This window comes from Arachis ipaensis, chromosome B9 (genome assembly GCF_059453495.1).
Source record: "Arachis ipaensis isolate K30076 ecotype BB chromosome B9, ASM5945349v1, whole genome shotgun sequence".
Taxonomy (NCBI): Eukaryota; Viridiplantae; Streptophyta; class Magnoliopsida; order Fabales; family Fabaceae; genus Arachis; species Arachis ipaensis.
Window position 1 is genome coordinate 11,473,597 of NC_142444.1, and position 16,076 is coordinate 11,489,672.

Consider the following 16,076-nt stretch of genomic DNA (forward strand, 5'->3'; position numbering starts at 1 on the left):
ATTTCTTACTCACCAAATTAGAGCATATTGCTACATTGGCTTTTTTGGCACCACATTGTGGCCTTTACCCACTTTTTCCTTGCCTTTTCTACTAACTGTAATCCATTCACCCTCTTTTGCACGAGTATCCCTTTCCATACATGAGTCTTGCAAATTATCATGCACAAGATCTGCTGCACCATGCTTCTCCATAATTGGAATTGATTTGGCATTAATTCCAAATTCAAAAGATAAATTTTGATTTTTTACTGGGATTTGACTACCTTCCACCGTTTTCTCGTTGTTATCTACAGGAAAAAGTGACGGCAAATTTTTCTTCTTCACCGTGCTTTCCTTCCCAATGCTATTGTTGTTCTCTTTCACACGTTCTCTTGTGACATGCCCAAAGCAGCTACATTTTTCACAAATTAAATTCAAGTGCTCATATTCTATGTCATACATATGACCACAACTTGAATTTTTTTTATAACTGGAAGTCCCAAGTTAATTTGCACACATGCTCTTGCATACTTTCCCCTCTCTGCAGACTTGGTGGCTAAGTCGATGTGGATCGGTTTGCCAACAGCTGACACAATCATTTTCATGGCTCTCTCTTGATAATAGTTAATGTTTAAACCTGTGATTCTTATCCAAACCATGGTAGACCCAAAAGTGTTTTCACAAGGTCTGAATGAAGAACTCCAAGGTTTAACCGCAACATAGCTTCCAGTAATCATCCACGGTCCTCCAAGGAGAACTTTCTCTCTATCCTCCAAGAGATCAAATTTGACTAAGAAATAGCCAAAATCGACATTTAGTACCTCATATCCTCCTTTGGTTCTCCAGACGCCTTTAAGCCTATGCGTGATCGCTGTATAGCAAAAATTTTTTTCAAGAACTTTGATCATGATGGCATCTTTGTAGGGCTCTGCCAATATCTCTCTTGCTTCCTCAGTGAACGTCACAGTTGGTATCTCCGAATCACCTTGCTTACCAACTACGGTAGCCATCTTATCCCCATCAAGAGAATCAGCAACCTCTAAAGCTCTCCTTGCTGAGGCACCAACAACTTTATCTCTGAACGATATCCGCTGACTTTGAGTCTTGTTACCATCTCCTTTAATCCATGCATGCCCCCTCCGCTCTCCCCCTTATTGCTTCCGCCGACATGGCCGGCTGCCTCGCTATGTGCCACCCTCGAAGACTCTCCCCCGCTCTCCTCACTCTCCATTTCACGTACTCTCATGTACTCTCTCAATTTAGAGACAGTTTGACTGAACAGTTTAATTAAGTTCTATTTTAAAAAAATAGATTCAGTAAAAATTATTTTGTATTTGATTTTTTAATTTTAAAAGTATTTATTTTTAAAAAAATATGATAAATCAATATAATAGTAGATGAGAAAAAAAGTTAAGAATTTGATAAAAAAAAAGATAAATATTGATTAATAATTAGAGTTTAATTTTGATACATTATTAATAATGTAAAGTGTTTTACACAGTCGTGTAATCATGTTCGTTATTTTGAATGACTACTCACGTGATTAATGTAAAAGTAGTTATTTTTATTGATGTGACCATAGTTGTCAGAACCGAACCGGTGATCGAACCGGTGAAGTTACTAGGTCACTGGGTTACTGGTTCAACCGGTGGGTCACTGGTCGAACTGGTTAACCCGCTATAATTAAATAATTATGTAAAATTTAATTTTTTTTATTATAAGTATTTTTATTTTATTTTTATAAAAATAATTATTATTTTCAAATTTTAATATTTTATTAATTAATTTATATTTATTGTATTATTATATTATTATAAGTAAAAACTTACATACAGTTAATTTTTATGTGAAGTTGATATTTAAAAACAGTTAGATAATTTGACAAGTTTAACTAAATATCATCTAACGATTTTCAACTATCAACTTCATATAAAGACAACTGCATGTGAGTCTTTACCTATTATTATATACTACAAGTATTTATTGAAAAAATAATATTAATAGATATCATATAATCATGAAAAGAAAAAATAAATTATGATTAATAATTTTTTTTATCTTTTTAATATAATATATATATATATATATTAATAAAATTTATAGTTAAATAAAATATAATTGATTTAAAAATTAATGACTTTAAAATTAAAATTAATTGAATATAAGTAAATAGAAAATTACTATATGTATTATAATTTGGATATGTATTAATCAAAAGCAATGTAGCTTGGTGGTCAGATTGTCCTTCTTGCAACCCTGGAGTGAGCAGTTCGAACCCTGTGTGAGCTAAGCTTTAGCTTCGCCTTCAGTTGGGACCAACCGGTTCGGTTCGGTCTGGTTTTCACCGAATTTGATCGGTTCGTTCTGATTTTCTGCCTTGAACGGTCCTAACCTCGGACCGGACCGGTGCAGGGTCCGATTTACCGGTTTTTACAACTATGGATGTGACATCGCATAATTGGATGCACATATAAAACTACTTTACTGACAGCGCATCAAAATTGTGTGAGCTATTTTGGAAAATTTTCCAAAAACCACACAGCTTTGACACTTGGCACGCTGGAGCTTTAGCTTCGCCTTCAGTTGGGACCAACCGGTTCGGTTTGGTCTGGTTTTTACCGAATTTGGCCGGTTTGTTCCGGTTCTCTACCTTGAATGGTCCTAACCTCGGACCGGACCGGTGCAGGGTCCGGTTTATCGGTTTTTTTGTCAAACCGACCGATCCGATCTGATTTTTACAACTATGGATGTGACATCGCATAATTGGATGCACATATAAAACTACTTTACTGGCAGCGCATCAAAATTAAATTCTAATCATTATTGATAAAAAAAATTAATATTTCTATCCACAAAAAATTTAGAACGCTGATAAATTTATCCACAAAAAAATAAAATTAACTTTATGCTCATGAAAGATGATTTTTTACATACAAAATTATACAAATCCTAAAAAATTATTTAAAATTATCAAACTTCCTTTAATATAACATAATTCTAACTTCTAATTTTATTCTACACCACTGCCCCTCCAATTTCAAATTCCACCACCACCCAACTACCACTCTCATCCCCGACTACCATTATCACTGCCACCGTCACCATTACCACCACCACCATTACTGTCTCCTTCTCTTTACCACTACCATCATCACATTATCTTATCCCCCTCAAATCATCTCCAACGAGCCCATCCTCTACCTCATCTTCGGGATGGAGAACTGTCACCGCCTCGGTCTCAGTTGGTCTTAGCTCCAGCATCAGACGTCAAGATTAGACAAGTTGTTCGCGAATAATCCTTTACGAGTGATGGATCAGGTTTTCCGGGTTTAGACCATAGATCTGGAAAGTGAGGACTTCGGCAAAATAGGTGACTACTTTGCGCATGGCTACTCCAACCTGAGATACCGCCAAGAACTCGATCTACTTTATGAGTGCCTTCACAAGAGGTAGGTTGTTCTAGTGGACTACCTCCGCGCACGCCATGAGTGTGTGAACGAATTGGATCCCATTGCGAGTCAACCAAGACGAATGGCTGAGTCGAGGACGACTAGGCAGTTGAGGGTTTCACGCGCTTGGAGGAAGGAGATAGAAAATTGGTGGTGGCAGCAGCGACAATGTATATTGCCTTGCCCGCAATGGACTTGAGGTCGTAGTCAGAAAAGGAGCTGTACTCGAAGGTCTTATCCATGGAAGTTGTAATGGTGAAGGATTCAGTTTGGGGCAGAAAAAAAATGGAGGAGGAGGAGTCAACGGAGTGTTGTTACAACAATGGAGGAAGAGGAAGAGGTGGCATGTCGAGAAAAATATATTAATGAACACAATTTTAACAAGATAAAAAATCATGTCCATCTATGGTAACAATCTGAATGTACTTTTTTATGGGTTTTTATTGATCATCGTTTCGAGCTAGTTGGAGATATATGCGAGATTGAAGTGAACCGTGTCATTCAAGAGTTGGTAAAGGCGGTGGTGATAAAAAAAGAAAGAGGTGATGATAGTGGTGTTGCAGTGTTGGTGATGATAACGATGAAAGTGATGGTAGTAATTGGAAATAAGAGTGATAGTTGAGCGGTGGTGGTAAAATTTGAGATTGAAAAAATGGTAGTGTGAAATAAAATTAAAAATTATAATTAGAATATATTAAAAAATAATTTAAAATTTTTAAATAATCTTTTAAAATTTAAATAATTTTGTGCGTAAAAATTCATTTTTTTATAAATATAAAATTGATTTTATTATTTTGTAGATAAATTTAACAATATTCTAAATTTTTATGAGTAAAAAGAATAATTTACTCCAATTTTTCCCTTAAAATCATGATATTTGCCGGATTGAGATCACTTGTCTCATTGCCATTTTCTTTTTCATGTCCTACCATACATTAAGAATTGGATGTGTATTTATTTAAATTTTTATTCATTATTAATTTAACGATTTTATAGGTTTATTTTGGTTTTTTTATTTATATAAATATTAAAAATATTTTAATTCCATAAATATGCACGGCGAAAAAATATTGCCAAAGTATGTATAGCTAATTCACGTGAAGCATTTGTGAAATGAATTTTACTATCATTTTAAACGTAGTGCCCGCAAAATGGATTCATACGTGTCAGAGCTATTTCTGATGCGTCGTCCACAAAATAAGAGGATTCCATTTTCGCTTTGTTGTTCGCGAAATGGAGGATGCCATTTATGCTTCATCACCTGCAAAATGGATGAAGTAAGAGAGCATAATAAACAGAGAGCAATAGTATGAAAAAAGAGTATAGTAAAAAAAAAAGAAAATAAAAAAGAATAATAGAATAAATGAGATTAATTTTTTCTTTTTATGATAAATATGTATAACATGAATCTTAATTTAAAGAGGAAGAAGATGCATTTTAAAGAAGAAATGAAGAATAAATGATGCTAGAGGAGGAAGAAGGAGAAGGAAGAAGAAACTAGGACAACACATAATATAATGAGTTGTCGTATGTTAAATTAGATTGGGCTTGATCCAATAATTTTTTAGGTGGAAACTCAGGTGCAGTCAACTTCACGTGAAGTTGATAACTGAAAGCCGTTAGATAAAAATTTAGTCAAATCATTTAACGGCTCTTAGCTATCAACTTCACATGAAGTTGAATCACGTGAGTGTTCACCATTTTTTTAACACTATAATAAGAATAATAATAAATATTTAATGAAATTTAATTTTTATAATTTAAATTTTCAATCTTATTTATTATTTCAATACTAATTTAAAAATTTATTAATATCTTTTTATTATTAGTATTTTTTAATTTTTTAAATTCAAATTCTTTAATTAATAAATACAGATTAAATAAAATATTTTGTTTGTAAATTTTAAATTGTTATATGATTGCATCTTTACTTCTTTAGTATTTAAGTTTTTAAAATTTAAATTCCAGTATAAATTTAACATTTCAATTCTAACTAAATATTTAAATTCTAACCATAATTCAAATATAACCATTTTAAATTTTAAATAACTTTTACGTAATTAACTAAATACTTTATTTAATTGTGCTATTATTTAAAGAGTTAAAATTTACAAAATTAAGAGTGAACCTTTAGGGTTTTAACAAGTACTCTGCTAGAGTTTTTTCCAAGTACCCTTTCTAGGGTTTCTTCTCTTGCTTATTTCCATTCAGTTTCAAAGTCACACAATCTCTGATCGTTGACTCGAACTGGAACATATACTCTGATCATGATGGAGACAGGGGAAAGAGGCAATAAACAATTCAGCTCAGATAACGAGGAGGAAACGGAGAATTTGGTACATTTAGGGGCTAAGAAAATTGTTAAGGGAACTGAGGCATGTTCTAAAAGTCTTCTTGGGATATTGTTTGCAGATAAACCATTTTCCCAAGGAATAATAGACAACACTCTCAAGGTGATTTGGGGGAGACCAATGGGATTTCGTACGGTGGAGAAAGGAAATAATAGATTTCAATTCTTTTTTGATTCAGAACAAGATGCGAAAAGAATTGAAAGAGGAGGGCCGTGGTTCTTTAAAGATTATGTACTGCACGTCCAGAGATGGAATGCGGATGAGAAAGTAGTGGAGAAAAGACTCTGGTACTTTTCAGTATGGTCTCAATTTTGGGGTCTTCCGGAGGAATACAAAATATTGGATGTAGGGAAAAAATTGGGTGAGAAGTTTGGAGAGGTTATTGAAGTAGGATTCCTTAGTGTTAGAGGCTAAGAATCTAGAATTATGAAGGCAAAAATCCAACTTGATGGAGAAAATAAGGCTAGAGATAGCCTGCAGCTCGTTGGACCGAAACAAAGGGTAATGGAGGTTGGTGTTCGATATGAGCGCTTCGGTAAAGTCTGCACCTATTGTGCGTACCTAGGGCATGATGCAAAACATTGTAGCAAGCTGATCACAGACTTGACGGCGCATCAGATCACACAAGACAGCATTAGAAAGTGGGTTAAAGCTGATCAAGTCGGCAAAAGAGTGGATACAGAGGGTGGAAATGACATGTCTGGGGATAAAACTTCTAATTTAAGACCTGCACAGCCAAAGAAGAAATCACCCCGTACATGGCTAATAAAAGGCTTTGCTGGTATGAGCATGAAGGATAATAGAGGCACAGGAAAAGGGTACCGGACTCTCTGGACAAGAGGAATAAAGTAGTACTGAATCAGATCCCAGAAAAAGAGGGTCAGCCTATGGAAGAAAATGGAACTCTGATCCTGTTGGGTGATGCTAATCCAACGGCATACCCTATGGAAGTTCAGCTGAAGAAGAATGCTACGAATAAAGAGGACTTAAGAAAGACGAAGATCAAACAGATTGCTAGACAAAGAGGGGAAAACTACCAGCATGTAAGTGGCAACAAAAGGAGGGCAGCAGATATGGAGAATGAAACAAAACAGAAAAAGGTATGTTTGGAGGAAAGGAATGCCGATAAGGAGAAGGCGAAGGGTGCTAGCCGTCAAATGGCACCCAAATACCATGAGGATTCTTACATGGAATTGTCGGGGTTTGGGGAGACCCCTAATAATCCATAACCTCAAAGGGATATCTCAATCCCACTCCCCCGAGTTGGTTTTATTTGTGAAACCAAAAACCAAACTCGAAAGGTGGAAGTGAAGTTGAGGTCGGGTGGTTTTAGTAATTGGCATATTGTTAACCCAAATGGTATTGCCGGAGGCCTGGCCATGGCGTGGAAAGAAGGGTGCGATATTAAAGTTACCAGCAGTTCCAGTTTCTATATACAAGCTATAGTGAAGGATGTGGCAAACAATGAGGAATGGAGTATAATTGGAGTTCATCTTAGCTGCAGTGAACAAGAAAGAACAACCCAATTTCAAGAGATCTCGGCGATAGTAGGGCAGAATTCGGGAGGAATAGCTCTCTTGGGTGATTTTAATTCAATTACTACACCAGAGGAAAAAGCGGGGGGTAGTGACACGTCTTTATCATCTATGACAGCCTTCAATCTCTTCATTAGTGACAATGATCTGGTGGATCTAGGTATGATCAGAAGACAATACACTTGGAGCAATAGGAGGGCAGGGAATGAATTGATCCAGGAACGTTTGGACAGAGTACTAGTAAACGGAAAGCTATTACAATTTTACTATCATCCAACCATCCTCAAACTTTTTGAAAACGGTTCAGATCATGCCCCTTTACTGATGGACACTAACCCTCGAATGGAAAAATAAAAAAAAAAAGATTCAAGTTCCAAGAGAGATGGTGTAGTACGGAGGAGATAAGGACTATTGTTTAGGAAGCCTGGGCCTCTTCAATTGAAGGTTCTCCGATGTATATCGTCGCTCATAAATTAAAATTGTGTCACCACAAGCTTGTGCAATGGCAACAAAGTAATTGGTCAAATTCAAAGAAGGAGATTGAGACACTTAAGGCCCGACTGAAGGAAATAAGGACAGCAGGGATATGCAGCGGAACCGAGATCCACGAGATTGAATCGAAGCTTGAAAAGGCATACCTAAATGAAGAAATGTATTAGAAGGAGAAGTCCCGGCTCAAGTGGCTTAGAGAAGGGGACAGTATTCTTTCACAGAAAGTTTAAAGTGCGTACAATGGGGAACAAAATCTGGCGACTAGTAGGAGGAAACGAGGAAGTGGTATCCTCTCAAGCTGACATTGCAATAGTGGCTGAGGAATATTTTACAAGCATTTTTTCATCTACCAATCAGGAGGATCCAGAGCCTTTTCTTGCTAATTTTGAGCCTAAGGTTACAACTTTCATGAACCGTAGGTTACAAAAATCAGTGTCAGACCAGGAAATTAAGAGGGCTGCCTTCAGCGTTCATCCTCAAAGCGCCCCAGGAGACGACGGAATGACAGCAAAATTCTTTTAGTTATATTGGGACATTGCAAAGGAGGATGTAACACGAGCCGTTAAAAGTTTCTTTGGAGGCGGGAGGGTATTGAAAAGTGTTAATCACACAAATATTTGCCTAATTTCGAAAGTTCCTGACGCCAGCAACATGTCCCAGGTTAGGCCTATCAGCTTATCTACGACAGTGTACAAGATTATCTCTAAAATTTTGGTGCATAGATTACAAAGCTGTATGAATAAGTTAATAGGTCCTAATCAGAGCATTTTTTTGAAGGGACGGCTTATCTCTGATAATATTTTAATTGCCCATGAGTGCATGCACTATCTTAAACAAAGAAACGGGGGCTGGAGCATGAAATGGATATTAAGCTTGATATGAGTAAAGCGTATGATAGGGTCAAATGGAAATTTCTCTGGTACATAATGGAAAAAATGGGATTTAGCACACGATGGATTAGCTGGATCCGTAAGTTAGTTACCACAGTTTCTTATTCTGTTGTTGTGGAAGGCAAACCTTTTGGTTTTTTCAAACTAAATAGAGGGATCCGACAAGGAGATCTTCTATCACCATATCTTTTTATTTTTTGTGCGGAAGGTTTATCCTTCCTGCTACACAAGGCAGAGCAAAACGGTTTAATTCACGGTATCCAGGTAACATGAAGGTGCCCTACAGTTAATCACTTGTTATTTGCTGATGACTCTATTTTATTTTGCAAGGCCTCTGAGGAAAGTTGTGATAGAATCCTAAAGCTTTTGGAGGCATATAAAAGTTTTAGCGAACAAAAGATTAATCTATCTAAGTCAGTAATTTTCTTTAGTAACAACACTCCTGATGCTACTCGGGAAATACTGGGAACAAGGATGAACATTATTCATATTGGAGCACAAGACAAGTACTTGGGGCTCCCTTCAATAATCAATAGATAAAAAAAAACCACCTTCAATTCCATTAAAGACTGGGTATTCAAGAAGATGCAAGGCTGGAAAAAGAGTTTATTGTCAAATGGAGGCCATCAGATTTTGATCCGGGCAGTAGGGGAAGCAGTACCTATCTATACCTTATCTTGTTTTAGACTCCCATATACTTTACTGAAGGATATTCATAGTATTTTGACTCAATTTTGGTGGGAACAACGCGGAGAGGAAAGACGTATGGTCTAGATTAGCCGAGATAAGATGACAAGGCCAAAAAGCGAGGGAGGACTGGGTGTGAAAGACCCGCGAGCACATAATCTAGATTTGCTGGGCAAGCAATGCTGGAGACTCATAACCCAACCTAATTCTCTCCTAGCTAAAATCCTAAAGGACAGATATTAAAGGTATGGGGATCTACTAAGTGCAGATAAAGGAGTATTACCTTCCTCGGGATGGTAGAGTCTTCTCCAAGGACGAAGTATGACAGAAAAAGGCACAATCTGGAAAGTGAGGGACGACAAGTCCATTCGGATCTTCAGAGACCCCTGGCTTCCTTCAACTTTCCCATATAGAGTTTCCTGCAACAACAAATCCAGCCAAGCATTAAACCGAATGATGTTAGTCAAAGACCTTTTCTCTGAAAATAAGCAATGGAACCAACAGCTTATCTCAGAGGTGTTTTCTCCTGAGTTAGCACAACAAATTTTAACAATAACTCTGGGCGAAGGACTAGACAATGTTTAGTGGCTACTTAATAACTCCAAATGCTATGACGTTGCATCCGGATACCGAATTTCTTACCTCCTGTTCTATCATGAACCAATTGATCTATGTCCAGCATATATGCAACAAAGAGGAATTCGGTCCCAACTATGAAAATTGCTCACACCCCAGAAGATTACAATTTTTCTTTAGAAATGTCTCCACGGAAGAATCCCAGTCATGCAACTCATCCATCAAAGATTCTCCAATACGCCACCAACATGTCCACTGTGTCAAGAAGAGAATGAAACAATAACTTACTGCCTATTTCTATGTCAAAATGCAAAATTAACATGGAGGAAGGCAGAAATGAAAACATGTGTACCTTTCTCTAGCTCTACCACCTTCTTTGACTGGTGGAGCTCAACGACGAGCCTCTTGGATAAGCAATCAAATGGAAGTAGTAAGGTCCTTCTTGCAGCAATTTTACTGTGGCATATATGGAAAGACCGAAATCGAAGAGTGTTTGAGCAAAGTGTTGGTGCTATCCCTCCGGAGGAGATTGCTGCTAACGTCACTAGGGCTCACCGAGAACTTCTTGCCCGTCCCCTGCGCCCTCAAGAATAGCTCAGTCTTTTCCCCTTATTTTCCCTTTTCAATTTTGAAATTCAATATTGCTTTACTCACCTGCGTGTGAAGCCTTTGGGAGAACCCCCTTCTTTTTGCTCTTATCGTTCCACTTTGGACAATGTCTTTCTTTTCTTTTATTGGTGAATAAAAGTAATTGATTGTTTTTGGAAAAAAAAATTACAAAATTAAAAAACACTAATAAAAAAGATATTAATAAATTTTTAAATTATAGTATTCAAATAATAAATCAATATTAAAACTTTAAATTATAAATTATAAATTAAATTTTATTAAATATTTATTATTATTCTTATTATAATGTTAAAAAAATAATGGATCAAGCCTAATCTAATTTAACATATGACAACTCATTATATCATGTATTGCCCTAGTGTCTTCTTCTTTCTCCTTCTTCCTCCTCGAGCACCGTTTATTCTTCATTTCTTCTTCAAAATGCATCTTCTTCCTCTTTAAATTAAAATTCATGTTATACATGTTTGTCATAAAGAGAAAAAATTAATTTCATTTATTCTATTCTCCTTTTTTTATTTTTTTTTTACTCTACCATTTTCTCATACTCTTGTTCTTTGTTTATTATGCTCTCTTACTTCATCCATTTTGTAGGTGATGAAGCAGAAATGACATCCTCCATTTCGCGGACAACAAAGCAGAAATGGAACCCTTCCATTTTGTGGACGACGCATCAGAAATGGCTCTCACAGTTTGAATCCATTTTGCGGGCGCTACGTACAAAATGGTAACAAAATCCATTTCGCAAATGCTTTACGTGAATTGACTATGCGTACTTTGGCAATATTTTTTCATTGTGCGTATTTAGGGAATTAACACATTTTTAATATTTATATAAATAAAAGAGTTATGCTACGTGTATTCGTGTACATCAAAATTAGCTACCAAAGTCAGTTACCAGTATAAAATATATGTTAGATGTAACACCCTCACTATCAGAATGTCACACTTCCGGCTACGCTACTCTGATAGAAAGAAGTATTACGACAACTTCATATGTTTAATAATAAAGTAGGAGCCTTTGACTCGAAATCGTATCACTGTTCTTTTTGAAAATCGGAAAAAGAATACTTTTTAAATAAAACAAAATAAGCATATACATGTACAAAACTTCTTACTCAAGTAACTTATACATATTATATACATACAAATTATACAACTTCTATCCCTCTTACATAATATAATATTGATGGCGAGGGGTAAATAAATAAAAACTAAACAGCATTATCGACTAAGAGAAACGCAATACAACCCTTCGTGAGATTTTTCATCTGTCTCCTGAAAAGATAAAGCTGTAGGGGGTGAGAACCTAACCACACGGTCTCACCATAGAGTTTCAGAATTGTCATAATAAGATATTTAAAGAACCTAACCACACGGTCTCAACCAATTCTAATAACAAATTATTTTCAAATAGAACCAATTCCAATAATAAATATTTTTCAAAGTCAAACCAGCTCTAATATTAAATAATTTATAAAATCAAACCAACTCAAAATCAAACCGCTTCCAAAATTAGTTCATTTTTCATATCTCAAATCATTTTCAAAGCTGATTCATTCACATTATTAAATTAACTCCAAAACCACGGAAAAAACCAATTTTCATACTATTCAACTAAATACTCTACAAACCAATTTCTCATCAATAACCACACACCACTCAAACAATCAGTAATTCAGTCCAACAAACAACCACATCCATAAGGCAAATAAAATCACAGAAATATATTTTTCACTTCATTATCTATTTATAACAATTCTGTAATATAAAATAAATTTTAAGAAAACCCCTACCTCGACAAGTCGAAACACATAAACCTTTTTCCTCGGCCCGAAAACAACGACAATCGCGACCTCAGCTCCACTCACTTCCGCCACAATAGAAGCAACTTTAATCGCAACTGTTGGGCCAACCATGGGGAGCTCTCGACAACCGGGGAGAATTCGGGGAGGAATCAAGTGAGAGAACATAAGATGAGAAGACACCACATCCAACTCAAAACCTTAAGGTGTCAAGTTAATGGGTCTCTCATCTTATAAACTCCTCACTCTTCCTTGCTTTCTTTGATGTGGGACTAACTTCAACACTCCTCACACTTGCAACACTAACAATCTCCCCCTCAAGTGTGAGCCTCCACATCAAGCATCAACTCCCCCTCTTTCTAGCTCCTCCACCACCATGAGTATTCGTCCATCACACCGCCGCAAAACACCGCGGGACACGCCGCACGGACCACCTTTGCCGGGAAGACTTTCGATGCTTCACCTTGAATACTCCTTAAAACTAGACCGATTAAACCATCGGCTCTGATACCACTTTGTTGGGCCAACCGTGGGGAGCTCTCGACAACCGGGGAGAATTCGGGGAGGAATCAAGTGAGAGAACATAAGATGAGAAGACACCACATCCAACTCAAAACCTTAAGGTGTCAAGTTAATGGGTCTCTCATCTTATAAACTCTTGTTGGGAATAAGACACCATTCTCCCTTGAGAAAATACCTTTGACAGAGAAATAAAATAGACACAATCACAACACAAGAATTTAACGTGGAAACTCCAATTTCCGGAGAAAAAAACCACGGCCGTTGTCAAATGACAACCAGAGAATATCACTATGTGAAAATTGTTACAACACATAGACTTCTTTCTCTCTAACACCGGTACCCCAGTACACCCACACTCTCTCAAAGCAAATATCTAACTACACCTCACAACACTCTCTAATCAAAGAGTACAGAGGAAAAGAAAAATCAGATACAAGCTTAAAGTGTTTCTGACTGGTGCAAAAACAAATGGAGAACTTAGTCTCATATTTATAGCCTAGGCCACCCACTCCATTTGCTATCCTAAGCAATGTGGGACTAATTCAACCAAATCCTAACAATCTCCACCTTGATTGAAATAGTCACACATCTTCACCTTCCATTGTCAACACCGACAATTCTTTGCTGCCATTGTCTATACCGACAATCATAGTTCAGAGAATTATCATACTCCACCATGAAAGTATACTCACTTGGAATTAGACCACTCCAAGCATTTCGCCTTGGTACAGATCGAAACCTTGCTAAAAATTCATGGTGCAACTTCCAAATTGGCTTTTCCTGGAAGTTTTTCAGCCATCGACCTAACTCCGCCACACACCTTGCATCTCAACACCAACCAATGCCCGTGTGCAATTGTGGACCCGATTGCCACAACTTATCCTTATCCATGGCAGTGCGGTAATACCATGAGGATACTTCTTGTCTTCTAGAGAACATCATCTTCTCTCATAGAGAGAGCAATATTGCAAGTATCAGATTAAGAGTCTTTTTCTGAAACCGCATTACCTGGACAATTTCTCTTTACATGCTCAAGCTTTCCACATTTCCAGCATGTTACACTCCTTCCACGATTTCCTTTTCCATAATTGTCACTTCTAGCTACAAGCGCCAAATCTGATGAAGTGCTACCCTCATTTTTCATTCTTCTTTCTTCAGCAATGAGCTTACTGGCAACTTCTTCAAAATTCAGAGTTTCCTTCCCATACATTAAAACAGGTTTGATATACTCATAGGAAGAGGGAAGAGACAATATGAGCCTCAGTGCCATATCTTCATCATCAATTTTTACTCCAATTGACTCTAATTCAGAGACAATACCATTGATAGCACTAAGATGGTCGGAGATTTTCACATTGTGATCCATGCGTAGATTATGGAACTGCTCATTCAATAACAACCGATTTGAGATGCCCTTTGCCTGATACAACCCTTCGAGTTTATCCCAAAGTTCCTTGGCTGTTTTCATTCCTTGCACATTTGCAAGAACATTCTTAGCCAAACACAGGCGAATAGCACTTGCAGCTCTCAAATCTAGTTCCTCCCATTCTTCATCCTTCATACCAGAGATCTTCTCCTTCAACGCCTTGTGCAAACCTGATTGTATCAACACATCCTTGACTTGTATTTGCCACAAGCCAAAATTGATTCTTCCATCAAATTTCTCTATTTCAAGCTTCACAGCACTTGAATATCCTGACATTGTTGCAACCGTATACTGAAATAGTATAACTCAACTGTGCACTAGGAAGGGTCCCCAAGAAAGAGAGGTGGGTCACAATGGACACACTTAAATACCAAGTCTTTCCTTAGCCAGAACATTTCCAAACTGCACTCTCACAGTGTCACACTGCCTTTCAGCAACAACAATAGCAACCAAAGATCAACCTCAAGTCACAGGACAAAATTCTTTTCTGATGTGGAAGGTCAGACTAAGCTGCAACCACAGAGCATACTAAGAATAAATCCCACCGAACCGAAGCTCTGATACCACTTGTTGGGAATAAGACACCATTCCCCCTTGAGAAAACACCTTTGACAGAGAAATAAAATAGACACAATCACAACACAAGAATTTAACGTGGAAACTCCAATTTCCGGAGAAAAAAACCACGGCCGTTGTCAAATGACAACCAGAGAATATCACTATGTGAAAATTGTTACAACACATAGACTTCTTTCTCTCTAACACCGGAACCCCAGTACATCCACATTCTCTCAAAGCAAATATCTAACTACACCTCACAACACTCTCTAATCAAAGAGTACAGAGGAAAAGAAAAATCAGATACAAGCTTAAAGTGTTTCTGACTGGTGCAAAAACAAATGGAGAACTTAGCCTCATATTTATAGCCTAGGCCACCCACTCCATTTGCTATCCTAAGCAATGTGGGACTAATTCAACCAAATCCTAACAGCAACATGTGGCCCCGAAGACTAAATCCTAAAACATTAACGTCGCAAGAATCTTAACAACATACAATAGACAGCGACTAAAAGAGTTCGAAACTGAAACAAGGAATAGCTTACCGTACTAAAGAGGAACGACTAAACCGAGTAGCCGCAACGACAACAACACTCGCTGTAACAACGGCTCAAAGCAAAGGCGGCAGCAGCGGGATGGTGGCTCCGACGGCAGCGTACAACAGAGAAACTCGCGGTGACTGTATAACCTGACGCAGACAACCTCAGCAACAACTCACGGTAGAACCAACTTAACAGAAAAGAAGATCTGAGGCAAGATTAGAGCTTACCAAGCAGACGTAGGCTTCAGTGGTGGTTTCTGGTGGCAGCAGTGACGGCGTGGAGCTCCGGTGATGCAGCAGCAAGCATAAACGGCGGTGGGTAGATCGGCGAGGGCGGCCATCCTTCCAACAGCGGCGACAAAACGCGAACAACCTCTCTCTCTCTCTCTCTGCGGAATCTCTCCTCTGCTCAACCATGGATGGCGGTGACTCTGGCTTGCGGTGAGGACGACAATGGAGACCTCAGCAGCGGCAGCGGCGGCAAGATGCGACGGCAGCGGTGGCTTCTCCCCTGCGCGCGCTCTACTCCTCCCATGCATGGCTCTGGTTCTCTCTTCTCTTCCTCTAACGGCTACACATGACGGTGCGAATGCAGCTACGGCGGCGACAGCTTCAGCCACGACGAGGAGCGGTGGAAC

General features: G+C 37.8%; 1 protein-coding gene across 1 annotated transcript; it reads left to right on the plus strand.

Annotated features, from left to right (window-relative positions):
- The first annotated feature begins 5,698 nt into the window (after positions 1–5,698).
- Positions 5,699–6,193, plus strand: LOC148543735 (uncharacterized). Its single transcript, XM_088498690.1, has one exon. It carries the CDS (start codon positions 5,699–5,701, stop codon positions 6,191–6,193), a length of 495 nt encoding a protein of 164 aa, XP_088354816.1.
- The last annotated feature ends 9,883 nt before the right edge of the window (positions 6,194–16,076 follow it).